Genomic DNA, 13,998 nt, shown 5'->3' with positions numbered 1-13,998 from the left:
CAAAGCAGCTGAGTATTCTTCAAAAATGATTAATAATAATCCCTCAATTACTATGGTAATAATTACCATGAGAAATCTGACTTTGTGAGGGCCCTGTGGTTATGCCTGAGCCACACACAGCAGGCACTGCTCCTCCTCCCGGCTCCTTCCCCAGGAGGCTGCAATTACCTGGCCTGGTCAGTTCACTGAAGAGATGGAGGAGAAAGCAGGGGTCATAAAGGCCACTGAGGTCCACTGTGCTCTTGTCTTTAAATATCGGTTCCTGTGCGTCCTGAAATAGCCCAAAACAAAAAGAAACGAGCAGGTCAACCTCATAAATGTGATACCATGTGAGTACGTACCCACTATCTCTAGAGTTCAAATTATTTTGAATATTCAAAAGCATAAAAAAATGGTTCTATAAAAAAACAGTGCTTGTACATGAAATGGTATTTTTGGGATTTGCTTCAAAATAGTCTTTTGGGGGGAAGTTATAAAAGAAACAAGCGTGGATAACTGCTGAAGCTGGGTGATAGGGATACAGGGTCCTGTCTCTGTACCTTGTATGTGGTTGGAATTTTACTTAAGAAGTTAACAAAATACAAGAACAACAGGGCTTGAATTTTACAGTATGCTAAACCCAAGGGTGCAATGGCCGCCGCCCCCGGAGAGGTGTGCAGAACAGCACCCGCCCTCTGGGAGCGTTCCCTGATGTCTGTACCCTGGGACTCCCGCACCTCAGCGGGTAGCAGCCTCCGGTTCTGGGGGAAGTGGAGGATGGTCTTCATCATCCGGTCCCGATCTAGCAGGCGGAGGATGTCCCCGACGCTTGGCTGCTGCCACAGCGACTTGCCCAGGCTCCGGCACGTCTTGAGATGCTCCACAGCCGCTGGGCCCCACAGCAGCACCCTAAGGCCAGAGAGCAGAGAGCAGACTAGTCCCAGGGCCCCACCAGGAACAGAAATAATGATGACGATAACAACCAGTATAGAGAAGTCTGGTGAGCAGCTAGCACGCGCCAGGCACTGTTCTGAGCAGGTTACATGTGCTCTATCATTTAATCCCCATCATAACTTAGGGGGAAGGCGGGAGTGATGACGATGCTGACGATGATGAGGGCGGGGTGACAGCGTTGGGGATGATGGTAGAGGCCAAGACTGATAGAGAGCTTATGATGTGCCAGGCACTATTCTAAGCCCTTTGTGTGTATTAATTCACTTAACCTGCACAACAACCCCATAAGATTGGTACTATTATTACCCCTATTTTGCAAATGGGGGAAAAGAGGCACCGAGAGGATTAAGAAAGTTGCTCAGCTGGTCCCTTGCCCAGCTGGTAAGTGGCAGAGCTGGAATTCAAACCTGGGGAGTCTGGCTGCGAGTCCACGCTAGACCACAGCGGCAGAATCCTGGCTGCTCGATGATGCTTTATGATACAAACCTTTCCCTGTTTACACGCAGCCATGTGCAGACCAGGTCTGCGTGCACAGCCTTTTAGCCGTCCCCACCTCGAGAGTCCACTACGTATACACCTCTACCTTTCACAACACCCACCTGTCCATAGAAGTCACCTCGCCTTCCTTCTGGAATCTGACACAGGCCTCCTTCCTCCCCATCCTTCTCCCTGCTACCCCCCACCCACCTCCTCACTGCTAGACGATGCTCCCCAAAAGCCCAGCTCTGATGAGGGCCACTTCTCTGCCCCCAAACGTCTATCAGCACTCTGCTGTCTCCTGGATGGAAATGGAAATACTTTAGTCTGGTACTTCTAGTCCTCACCAAGCAATCTGTCTGGCCTGCCCACCACCTTTCCCCTACACATATCCTGTGAAGATAAGCTGACCTACTCATCATTCCCAGAAATGTTCTGACTTCCCACCTCCCAGCTGTCATGACGCTGTTCCCTCCACCCAGTGCCCCCAGGATCCTCCGCCAACCTCTCCTCCATCAGATCCCTCCCTACCCTTCCAATGCCACCTTGTCCTGAGGCATTCCCTGACTCCCCCGAGGAAGAGCATGCTCTCACGTGAGCCCGTAACAGCTGGGTTACACCACGTGGCATGAATCAGAAGCCAATTTAAAAAGAGTTACATTTATAACAGTCTGATCCCCTCAACAGACAGGAAGACTATGTCTTATTCCTCTCGGTATTCCCGACAGTGCTGGGCCCAGTGCCTTGTAAACAGTAGGTACTCAACGAACATCGACTGAATTACATACTTCTAAATGGAATTCTTCTAAATACAGACTCACTTTATGCAAGTCAACAATAGTCAGTCGAGTTAAAAAGTAAAGAATCTTTAGGATGGTGTTCCCTGGTGGTCTTGGTTTCTAACAGGCAGGCAGCTGATGTACCGGCTACACCAGTACTGACTGGGACCATTTACTGGCGTGAGATTCGTCCACGGACAATCTACAGAGTTCCCCGTGCGGCTCCCCTCACTCAAGCCTGCTCCTCCCTCTCAGGATGCGGATGTGACATATATTTGAGTCTGAGGAAATGCTCTGCTCTTTAGCCGCACAGTGCCCTGTGAGCACCACATCCTCCATCCACACTCTCTTCTCCTAGGAGCTGAAACCAGACTCCTGCCACAACCAACTCCAACCTGTCTAGTCAGTGGCCAACCTCACTGGACTTTCTTTATTCTCTGCGTGAGAGGGTGTTCTGATGCTGAAGTGAGAGTTAGACCGGCTCCTTTCTCACTGTGAGAGAAACTGCTTCCATTCGCTCTCCTCTCCCTCATGTCACAGGGCCTGTTCTATTCCAGAAAGGGTACAACCCCTGTTGCACCAAGTCCATAGTGATAAGAGGGTGAGGCCACGAGGCAAAAGAAAAGAGAATGTTTATTCATGACCTAGGCATTCTTAAGAGAGAGAAAATGTTTTTCTTTGTTGTTTTTTTTGGAGGAGAAAGCAGTGGCTTTTACTCTAATATAGCTTTTATCCTAAAAAAGAGTATTCTACAATGGAAATAGTTTTTTTCTCTTCCCTGCAGAGTTCTCTGGAACTATTTTTCTTGGCCCAGTTAGCTCACTTCCTGTCTTCACACACAAAACTCCTCTTCAAGTGTGTATTGGGTAGATGTTAGGGTGCTGGTCCCAAATGATAAGGAGAGAAGAAGAAACTAGGGCAGCAAAGAGCATGTAAGATGCTTTCCATGAACAGCACATTTGACCAAGTCCCCTCTTAGCCCCGACCCTTGACAACTGGGGCAGGACCCACAGGAAAGGCATCAGCCCAGCCTCTCAGGACCAAAGCTGTGCTGGCCAAGGAGGCTGGCAAGCAGCCCCTGGGAACTCACGAGAGACAGACAGAGAAAGAGAGGCAGACAAGAGTCACACAGACAAAGACAGACAGAAAGGAAAGAGACAAATCCAGACAGAGACACAGCACACACAAGCACACAGACAGACGGAGAACAGTGGAATTACATGACAGGGGAGTCAGCACTCCTCACTGTTCTCCCCCCAAATCCCCACATCACAAGTCATGCCCATCTACAGTCAAACATGAAGAAAAAGGTTTTCAGAAGAATCAACTAAACCAGACAAGAGTGAGTCGGGAGTGAGTATGGGGGGAGGCAACAGACACGCACCCACCAATCAGCAGGGCAGCCCAGCCTATGCAGGCCCCTGCCAACAGACAATCCCCATGGAGTGAGGCCAAGCTTTCCCTGGAGCAGCCCACGCTGGAGCCGGGGTGTGAGCTAAGGGGCTTCCATCTAGCCCATCCCTTTCCTGAGAATCAAAAAGGAACGAGAGAAGATCTTGGGAGCCTGCTGTGCAGAATGAGCCGCAGCCCGGCGGCTGGTGCCTTCAAAGCCTGCTGCTCAAGCCTCCAGGCCCAACACTCACCTGAAGTTGATGAGGCTGAAGTGGTTCTGTTCATAGGCCCGGAGAAGAAGCAAAATCTTCTGGTCTAGAAGCCAAGTGGGGGTCAGTTTAGAAAGCTGAACCCTTCACACTCTTCTTATACCCTGTCACACCCCCAGTCCTCACACACTCCCTGAGTCACACTGCCTGGTCCTCACACACACACTCCCTGGGTCACACCACCTGGTCCTCACACACACACTCCCTGGGTCACACCACCTGGTCCTCACACACACACTCCCTGGGTCACACTGCTGGTCCTCACACTCTCACCCAGGACGCTGAGAGAGGCGCCATAGGCCCCGAGGAGCACTGCAAAGTGGCTGTTCTCACAGACAGAGGGGCACATCCTCACCAAGACCGACATCAGGTCCACCAGCGCTTCTGGAAGAAAACAACACTGAAATGCACAGCAGTGCAGGGGGATGTGTACATTCAGAAAAAAGTAGAGGAGGAAGCATTTCAGGGAACATTCAAATGCTGGAAATATTCTTCTCTGAACAATATTCGTCTTAGAATTGTGCCCAGTCCCTTCCCCACTTTTTCCTTTTTCTTAATACACACATCTTCACAATCATCTCTCTTCCTAGCTCTTTGACACAATCAGTCCCTCCCCACTCCCCTAGCAAATTTTAAGCCACCACATATTTTAAAACTTAAGCATTTTCCCATGTTACCAAAATCTCTAATATTTCTACTCCTGCCTGAATAGAAGGGTGGACCCTTTTTACTTTTTCTACCACCCATACAGTAACTTGGGTAACGGTGCTCTGCAATTTAGCACTTTACTACAGACCAAACTTGTGGTGATTTCTAACAGTTTTGGGGTGTTAATTTTGCCTCTAGGCAGAGCATGGCTTCAAGAGGGCAGGGCCCTTCAGACTGTCTCCTCTGAGGTCTCCACGGCCTATGCCAAACCCGGGATCACAGGAGCTGAAGCACACGCTTACTGAACTAGGGAGGGAGCCGAAACCTGGGCCCCTAAAGAGCTCTAGCGGTGAACTGTCAACTAGGACATTCGAACCCTCTGCTCCTGAGAGAAGTTTCAAACCTCCCATTAAGACATTTCATGTAACTAAACAACTTGTCTCAGGTCAGACACTCCTCCTAATTCCCCCTAATTCCCAGATTTTTACACTTGCCTACGATACGGCAATAAAACCTCACACACGACTCCCGAAAGCCAGAACAGGCTTTGAAAAGAGATCTGCATTTGCTGTTTGATCCTAAGTCAGAGGAAACATTTCTTGAGCTTGGATTGACAGAAAACAAAATATTCTAACACCGTTTTGGTAATGCTGCCTTAGCTCTGAAAACACATGGGCACTAAGCTTTGGTGCACAGCTGGCTCAATGAAATCAGGAAATAAAATCTATGTCTGAAATGGGAGGGTGGGGGTGAGGAGTCACCTTTTACATGAGTGTCTGGGTTTTCCTCTTCTTCAGACTTCAGCAGAGTTGGCAAAAACAGAGAATGCTGCGTGAGCATCATGTGGACCACCGGGAGCTGGATGAGCTGTGTGCGCACAGAACTTTCTGGAAGATACAGGAGCTGTATGGCAGCATGGAGGGCCTTTAAAAATGTATGGTCCTGATACCGAAATCTAGGAGGCAAGAATCAAAGGGGGAAAGGGCTTCATAAAGGGGAATTTTATTTCATAGGAAAGAATAAGAAAATTGTTTTCTCTGCATTTTATTAAGAAAATTTTCCAACATATCACCAAGTTGAGAATTTTACAGTGCATAGTCAAGCACCCATCATCTAGATTCTCCTGCTGCCATTGCATTACACTCGCTTTATCACACTCCCAACTGTCCACCCATCACAAGGGGTAGCTCTGAAAACTAGGGAGGGGATGCAGTGCATTTATTTTCTTGAGGTGCAAACACCAAACGAACTTCCTGTTTAGTTAAAATGCCAGGAGGCAGCAGAACAGCCGAGCCTGAACAAAGATGACACTCACTGCACCAGCCCATCTTGCCAGGTCAGCCTCCCTCCTTCCTTCCTTTCAGCTACTCAAAACTCCTATCAAATGGTTGAGAAGGTTTCTATGTCTTAACCCACTGAACGAATAAAAGCATCATGCTCTAGGAAAAAAGCATCATGCTTTAGTCATATGCAAATAATGTTAAGAACCACTTAGCATATAGTGGGCATTCTGGAAACACGAATTAACCAAAGACTGAAAGAAATGTCCCCCTTTCACGATGGTAATCCACAGCTTCATTAACCTGTGACCCGCCTGCACTTCTTTCTCGCCTCTTACGTAAAGTATTTTTCTCTGTTTCAAGCTGATGAATAATCAGAGAAATGAAAATGACAGGCACAATGAAGCACTGTTTCATGACTATCTGATGGCTACAAACAAAAGAGTCTCACCATGTCAAGTGCTAGTGAGGATGTGAGGAAAAAACGAACTTTCACGTCGTGTGAGGTTAGCTCAAAAACTTGGCAGACCAAATTGAAAACCTAATAAAGCTGAAGCTGTGGCCACGCTAACAGCCAGCGAGGGGCCCCTCCCTGAGAAAACGTGGCACATGGCTCTAAGAGACAAGTAACACCCACCGCAGGAATGGCGGCAGGGACGGGGGTGGGGGTGGGCTAAGGAGGCAGGTAGGAAGGAAGAAAGGGAGGAGCTGTCCATCCGTAGGGAACTAGCTAAACAAACTGTGGTACAGTCACAAGAATATCCCACAGTGGTTAAAATGAATTAGACCTATAGGTATCAAGACCGGTAACTCAAAAACATCTGAGTGCAAAAAAGGACACAAAGTGATACATTCGTGTAAAATGGTAAACACACTAAACAGTGTTATTGTTTAGAGGCTCTGACACACCACCAAAGTATAAAAACACGCATGGCCACGACAAAGCTCAACCTCAGAAGGGTGACACTTTTGGGCGAGAGAGCGAAGAGAATAAATTAGGACAAATGTAGAAACTGTCAGCATTTATTAAATTTGGGTGCTGCTGTATTATTCTCTGCACGTCTCTGGTTTTAAAAAAATATTTCATTTTTTAAAGGCTGCTCCTCTCATCATGGTTAGAAGCACACTGCCTGTCAATGGGCAAAGCATTTAACCTCTCCAACATCACACATCTTGTGTCTCTAAAACGGACACAGCACCTGTTCCACTGAGTACATTACGCTAATAACAAGCTACAAAACTGGCTCTGCATCATCAATGACATTCACGCCCTTACTGAGTGGCAAGAAGAAAACAAAATCGACTTACTTGAGTCCAGCCTTCACAAATTTCTGCCAATCACCAGGATCAACTTCATTAAGTGAATTCTGTGAATGAAGTAAGCGAGAAATATACATGGAACATCTAGATTAATTTAAAACAGAGAATATGGAATTTAAATTAGAGCCATTCAGTAAATACGGAACATAGTTACCTAAGCAATCCACAAAAGCATGCAGTCGTTTCAATTTCTGAAATTGTTTTATTTTTGCTGCTAGCCCTGTCATTTTATTAGCATATCTATGATCACCAAATGAGCAAAAGAAAATTTCCTAATAGTCCTGTTATTTTTCCTTTGTCCACTATTTCAGAGAGCACTAACTGATTTACGACACACACAGGTCCAGCCATACATGACTGTTTAAATATATGATGTTACATCTACCCAGGGGGAGACCTGTGCACCACTAACAGGGCCACTGTAGGTCCACAGTCAATGATATGGAGACTATCTCCAAATAGAGCATTAAATCAGAAGAGTGGATGCTCTGGAGTGAAGGGGACTGATCAGGAGAAAGCATGAGAGAACTTTCTGGGATGATGAAAATCTTTCTGGATAGGAGTGTGGGCACAAGGGAACATGTACTTGTCAACACTCAACTATACACTTAAGAGTTTGTCTTTCACAATATGAGAACTATACCTCAATGAAAAGAAAAGGGCTGGTGTGGGATGTTGACAGTGGGGGAGGCTATGCGTGCATTGGGGCAAGGGATACGTGGGAACTCTGCACTTTCCGCTCAATTTTGCTGTGAATCTAAAATTGCTCTAAAAAAATAAAGTCTATTAAAAAGAGAAAAAAAAAGAGAGAGAGAGAGAAAAGCGGGGTAAGGAGGGAGGCATGCCCTGAGAACACACATCCCTGAAACAGCACAGTCTTGTCACTCAATCAAGCCAGGCCGCTGAGTGAGGGGCTGACGATGGGGCCAGGCAGGAACTTCCATTGTGACCTGTGGCTGGTTAGCCCAGCAGCCCTCCTCTACAGCCCAGCTCTCTCTAGATCTCAGGGACACGTGTCCTCTTTCCTTGTTCTGCTGTTTTGGGTCCCTATGCACCTTAAATCCACAAGCTCCTAATACAACAAATTAGGACTGAAACACAGGTTACAAAGTCTCTTATTACAGCTACACAGGCACACTGCTTGATCTACAATGAATGTATTTATCACACACTTATTAACTTTCACCTGTGTTTATTTTCCTGAGGATTACTTTTTAAGTCTTGGGTTCAGAGTTTAAACACAAGTCACAGACTTGATGACTTGTAATGCAATTTTACACTGTGCTTTGAGGAATAACTCATATGCTAGCCTTCAGGGCATTAATTATTTCCATGCAAAAATATGGGTTTTTTTTAAAAAAGGACACTTCAATAAAAAGGAATAAAGGCCAAATATAGATAAATATTTCCAAATTTTATGAAAACTTGAAACTCACAGAGCCAAGAAGCTCACTGAACCCAAAGCACAGGAAACTTGAAGAAAACTACACCAAGGCATATCATAATCAAATTGCTTTAAGCAACGTAAAGAAAAAAAATCCTAAAAGCAGCCAGAGAAAAAAGGCATAATGTACAGAGGAACAGAGACGACAGATTTTTCATCAGAAACAATGCACACCAGAAGACAGTAAAGCAACATCTTTAAAATGCTTAAACAAAATAAAAAATGTCAACCTAGAATTTTATAACCAGTGAAACTCTTCCTAGCTCATTCTGGGGCCAGTACTGCCTGATCCTAAAGCCAGCCAAAGACATAACAAGAAAATGAAATTACAAACTACTATCTCTCACACACACAGATACAAAAATTCTTAACAAAATATTAGCAAATCAAATCCAACAACATATAAAAACGATAATCATCATGATTGAGTAGGTTTATCCCAACAACGGAAGGTTGGGTTAACACTCAAAACACAATTAATATAATTAACCTTAGTAACAGACTAAAGAAAAAACAAAACCATATGCCATCTCAGGAGATGCAACAAAGCATTTGACCAAATCCTACATCCATTCCTGATAAAAGATGGCTCATCGTTTCAAGGACTGGCCCCCACCTGCCACTTCCCCTCCCAGACATGGCCCCTCCCTCTCATTTCCCACCAGGTCGTACTCACACCACCTGGCTTGGAATGTGTCTGCAAGCCTCGGTTTGTCTATCTCTGTCTTTCCCTTAAAAATGTAACCAGGCTCTCTAAGAAAAGACAAGATGCCTACCAACAGTTCATTTAATCTCAGCAGCATTTTCTTCTCTTGATCCTGGGTATCGTCATCGTCTTGCTGGCTACCAGTGAAAGACGTGATCAGCCATTTTACACAGGACTCCAGCAGAGTCTTTTTCCAGGCATGCAGCTCTTCTGCTGACTCTTCCAGGACTGCTGAGATAGAGTCAGCCATGATCCAACTGCAGGAAAAGACAAAAGTCACAGAGTCAGAGGGATGGCCTAAATCCCTGTAGCTTTAAGTGTAAATCCAACATTACAATGGGCCTTATGGAAAAGATGCTCTGAGTCCTGCTCCCTAGGAATCACAGGCTTCCTCTGCCCCTTACTCAAACATCAAAGACGTACGGGAATTTTTACAACTAGGGGAAACTATAGATGCACCAAAAAAGGATGTACTGTCGAGACTTTGTCTAAATCAGGCTATCACAACCTCAGGACTACTGACAATTTGGGCCAGGTCATTCTTTCTTTAGGGGGTGAAGGGACTGTCTGATACGTTATAGACTATTTTGCGGCACCCCTGGCCTCTACCTTCTAGATGCCAGAAGCACCAACCCCCCACCCATGTGGTAACAATATAAAATGTCAGACACTGCCAGTTGTCCCCTGGAGTGGGCAAAACCATCCCTGGTTGAGAACCACAGCTCCCAGGGAATCAGAAGCATCCATTTGTGCAGACATACTCGCTCCAGCCAGGATGCTGGAAGAAGAGTTCTTGTAGAACTGCCCTCTCACTGACCAGCAAAACAGCAATGCAGTAGTTTTCCACTAGTTTAGAAATACCACAGGGACAAGTGAAGCCGAGAGGGGAAGAGCCATCAAACTATGCAAGCCTTCATACCTCCTGTGGCCATCTGGAGTCTGAAGCAAGCTGGGCAAACGGTCCATGAGAACACTGAGGTCCTTGGTTCTTGCAAAGGGGACCAGCTGGGCCAGGATCTCCTGATGCAGGCCAGACTCTGGGGGCCCGTCGGCACTGAGAAGCCTGGTCTGCAGCTGCCTCCACAGGGCCTTCCTCAAGACAGGAATGACAGCAGAGGACACTGGGCAGAGACAAAAAGAAGAGGGAGTCACAGACCATGGTGGGCGGGAGCCGGCGCGTACCAGCTCACAAGAGCCAAAGGCTGTGTTAGGAATCTCGTCACACTGGGTGATGTCACACTGGTAGCTTGAAATTGGCCACAGCAGGAGTACTGACACCACGGAAACTGGCAAATGCTACAAATCAGTTTCTCCCAAGAGCCAGCTGTTAAGCATCTAGCAGCTCACCGCTGGTCGCCTCTCCTCAGTCAACCCTCTGACAGGGATTCTGCAGCCCAGTGGGCCCTGGGTGTAACCCACAGCTCGAAGCTCATGATAAGACGGTGAGCACAAAAGTTCTGAACTCACATGGGATTCATTCCTCAAAGGCGTGGGGACAGGAGAGGGACATAAGGAAAGGCGCATCCAGAACCAGTGACTGGAAGGCTCCCTCCTGAGGGGGCTCCCTTACTTTTTAAAAATATCTGTCGTCGCTGATATGAAGCTATGCGATACAGAGCCAAAGTAGTGAGAGAAAAATCATTGATACATATAACAAATAAGAATTAAAATTAACTTGAGGTGATCAAAAAGTGCCTCAGGATATCACCTCACACCCATTAGAATGGCTATAATCACCAAGACAAAAAACAACAAATGTTGGAGAGGATGTGGAGAAACAGGAACCCTCATACACAGCTGGTGGGAATGCAAACTGATGCAGCCTCTATGGAAAACGGTAGGGAGATTCCTCAAAGAATTAAAAATAGAAATACCCTATGATCCAGCTATCCCACTACTGGGAATCTATCCAACGAACCTGAAATCAACAATCCAAAGAGGCTTATGCACCCTTATGTTCATTGCAGCATTATTCACTATAGCCAAGAAGTGGAAGCAACCCAAGTGTCCCTCGACTGACGACTGGATCAAGAAGACGTGGTATATATATACAATAGAATACTACTCAGCCATAAAAAAAGACAAAATCGTCCCATTTGCAACAACATGGATGGGCCTGGAGGGTATTATGTTAAGTGAAGTAAGCCAGAAAGAGAAAGACAAACACTGTATGATCTCACTCATATGTGGAATATAAACCAACACATGGACAGAGAAAACTGTATTGTGGTTACCAGGGGCGGTGGGGGTGGGCACAAGAGGTGAAGGGAGACATGTATATGGTGATGGACAAACAAAAATGTACAACCCAAAATTTCACAATGTTATAAACTATTAAAATATCAATTAAAAAAAAAAAAGTGCCTCAAATCTGAAACCCGACAAGTGGAGAAAGAAGAGAGAGCTGGGCCCAAGCTGTCTCAACTCAGCATCACTCACCAACATTTCCTGATGGTGGGGAAGGTGGGACAGGACAAGGGACGATTACTCCAAATGACCCCCCCAACCTAACAAGGCCCAGGCCTGGTGCTCATCCTTCCTCGGCCCAAGTGGCCCCAGTTAGGACCACCCCTTGCCCCAGCTTCATGCGGGTAACTCGGAATTGACGGGAGCACGGGGGCGACACCTCACGCCACAAGGTCAAGAGACTGGAGGGAGGGGGGCTGAGGGAGAATTTCTCCTCTTTCTCAATCTTCACAGCTGGGTCAGACGCTGCAGGAGAAACGGCACCAAACCACACCCCAGAACACGCAGTTCCACCTCCTTAGCCCCTCCGACTTAAAATTCCCAGCTGCCCAAAGCCGCCCTTTCCCATACCTCCTGCGGGGCGTGTGAAGTGTCCCTGAGTCCTGCACTGGAGGTACACGTGGACGAGGGGGAGGAAGTCGTCGAGGCCCTCTCGCAGACAGAGCCCCGTGCCGGCCTGCCCACACCACAGCTCGAACCGCAGCAGGTGGGTACAGCTCTGCTGGAGGAGCAGGGTGGCGATGCTGAGGGTCGCCTGCGTCCGCCGGGCCAGGCAGTAGTCGAGCAGGTCGGCCCCGACCACAGGGGCCAGCACGGGCTCTCTCTGCAGAGTGTGGAGGAACACAGTGTCCAGCTCGTCTACAGCCAGCGTGGGGAGCAAAGCCCCCAGGCCTTTGACATACTCGGAGGCCCAAAGGAGGTCGCTGCTCTGCAGCTGATCCTGGGGGCTGCTGGTCAACAGCTGGACCAGGGTCTTGCCGAGAATGTTCAAGTGCCTCTCCTTCCTGGGGGACTTCGTGGGTCGCTGGGTCACCAGGTGGGCCTCAGGCAGGCTCAGCAGGGCCAAGGTGACCTCACGGAGCTGGGTGCCCTCCATGTACGGATGTAGCCCCTGCAGGGCCTCGAGCTGCAGGAGGCTCTTTGTTGATGACGTGGCCGGGCCCGCCCTCCTGTTTCGTAGCTCCTTCAACACACTCTGGGTGACAGCCTCTGAGTACCTGGCCAGGAGGCCCAGCTGCCCAATGCTCCGGAGGATCGGGGCGCTCACCATCAGCAGCTGCAGGACCCCTGCACTGAGGTGGGCCGCCAGGAGCTTCACGAGGACGGGGCTGAGGGTGTGCGGAGGCAGGGCCTGCTGCTCCAGGGCCAGGTACCAGCCCTCCAGCGTGGGATGTCTGAGGATGGCCAAGAGCACCTCCTCCAGCGTCTGAAATACAGCAACAAGGCAGACCTCACACACGGCCCTGGGCCAGCAGGGAGGGGGCAGCTGCTGCCGTCTAAGTATTCGCTGTTGCGAGTGGGGCAGAGAGCAGCTGTCCTAAGCCACTCCATCCTCAAGTTTGAGTTTTGATGCCCCTCTCAGGGGTGCCCATAGCACCCTAACCCAAGCCCAGTCAAAGCTGTTATCCAATTGTGGTGAATCTCCTCCTGGTACGACCGTGAGGGCTGGACTGTGACCTGGCCGGTGTCCCACCCAGACCGGCAAGTATCTGGTGAATTCAGCCTGAATGAATTTACGTGCAGCAAAACTGCTCTCCAGCCACTCGGTGCAGAGGACGGGACATGCAGAAACGTCAAAATGTGATTAAGATCAATCATCTACTGGTTTCCCCTTAGCAGCCCTGCCCTCCTAAATAAATCACGTTGAGGAACGTGGGTATCAACTGATAATTGGGGCAGGGCGATCAGAGCTTAGAAAAGATCACATGTCTGGGAAGGTGGACTGGGATTAAACTCCTGTGAAAGTCCACAATCCAGGACTGAAGGCAATCAGTCCTCACTTTCAGAAGAAGAGTGGGCCTCAAGTGACCCCCTAAAAAACCAGCTCTGACCCCGAGACTGAGTTTAAACTACTGAGCAGAAAGCAGCAGAGCGCTCTTTGCTGGATTAGAGAATAATTTGATTCAATCATTCTAAGTAGCTCTGCAGAACATGATTCCCTAGCCAACAAAGTTACAGCAAGTCCCCGGGGACAGGAATAAACTTTCTTTCCTTATTTGCTCTTCAGGGAAGGAGAGAGGAGCCTATCACACTTTCCAACGGAGCCCTGCCAAACAAAAACAGAAAAGCACCAGGCCACGTTAGGATTGCTTTGCCGTCGACTGGCTACCAGGTGGCCCTGCAGCAACAGACACCTCCCAGAAAGTCCACTTGGAGATCAAAGGAAGGAAGCCGTCCATTAGATTGTGAAATGAGGAACATGTTTGCTTCCTGAACCCAGTAAAACAGGTCAAATGGCAAACTTGAGAAAGATTCGCCCTGGCCCCAATTAAACAGCCTGCTT

The 13,998-nt window shown here is 48.0% G+C and overlaps 1 protein-coding gene across 3 annotated transcripts in view; it reads right to left on the bottom strand.

Moving 5' to 3' along the window:
* The window catches only part of URB1 (URB1 ribosome biogenesis factor), a 77,283-nt gene that overhangs the window by 27,482 nt on the left and 35,803 nt on the right, over nt 1–13,998 (bottom strand). For all 3 annotated transcript variants that reach the window (XM_087418150.1, XM_087418149.1, XM_087418148.1), the window contains exons 22-30: nt 12,066–12,921; nt 10,168–10,369; nt 9,319–9,505; nt 7,087–7,145; nt 5,260–5,453; nt 4,124–4,234; nt 3,833–3,896; nt 717–888; nt 169–271 (exon numbers count right to left, since the gene is read on the bottom strand). In XM_087418150.1, coding sequence (XP_087274276.1) covers nt 169–271; nt 717–888; nt 3,833–3,896; nt 4,124–4,234; nt 5,260–5,453; nt 7,087–7,145; nt 9,319–9,505; nt 10,168–10,369; nt 12,066–12,921 — 1,948 coding nt within the window. The remainder of the gene's footprint in view (nt 1–168; nt 272–716; nt 889–3,832; nt 3,897–4,123; nt 4,235–5,259; nt 5,454–7,086; nt 7,146–9,318; nt 9,506–10,167; nt 10,370–12,065; nt 12,922–13,998) is intronic.

The sequence above is a fragment of the Ceratotherium simum genome, chromosome 27 (genome assembly GCF_057802395.1).
Source record: "Ceratotherium simum simum isolate JZ-2026a chromosome 27, ASM5780239v1, whole genome shotgun sequence".
NCBI lineage: Eukaryota > Metazoa > Chordata > Mammalia > Perissodactyla > Rhinocerotidae > Ceratotherium > Ceratotherium simum.
The sequence above is the reverse complement of the archived record's forward strand: the minus strand, read 5'-3'. Positions and strand labels throughout refer to the sequence as shown.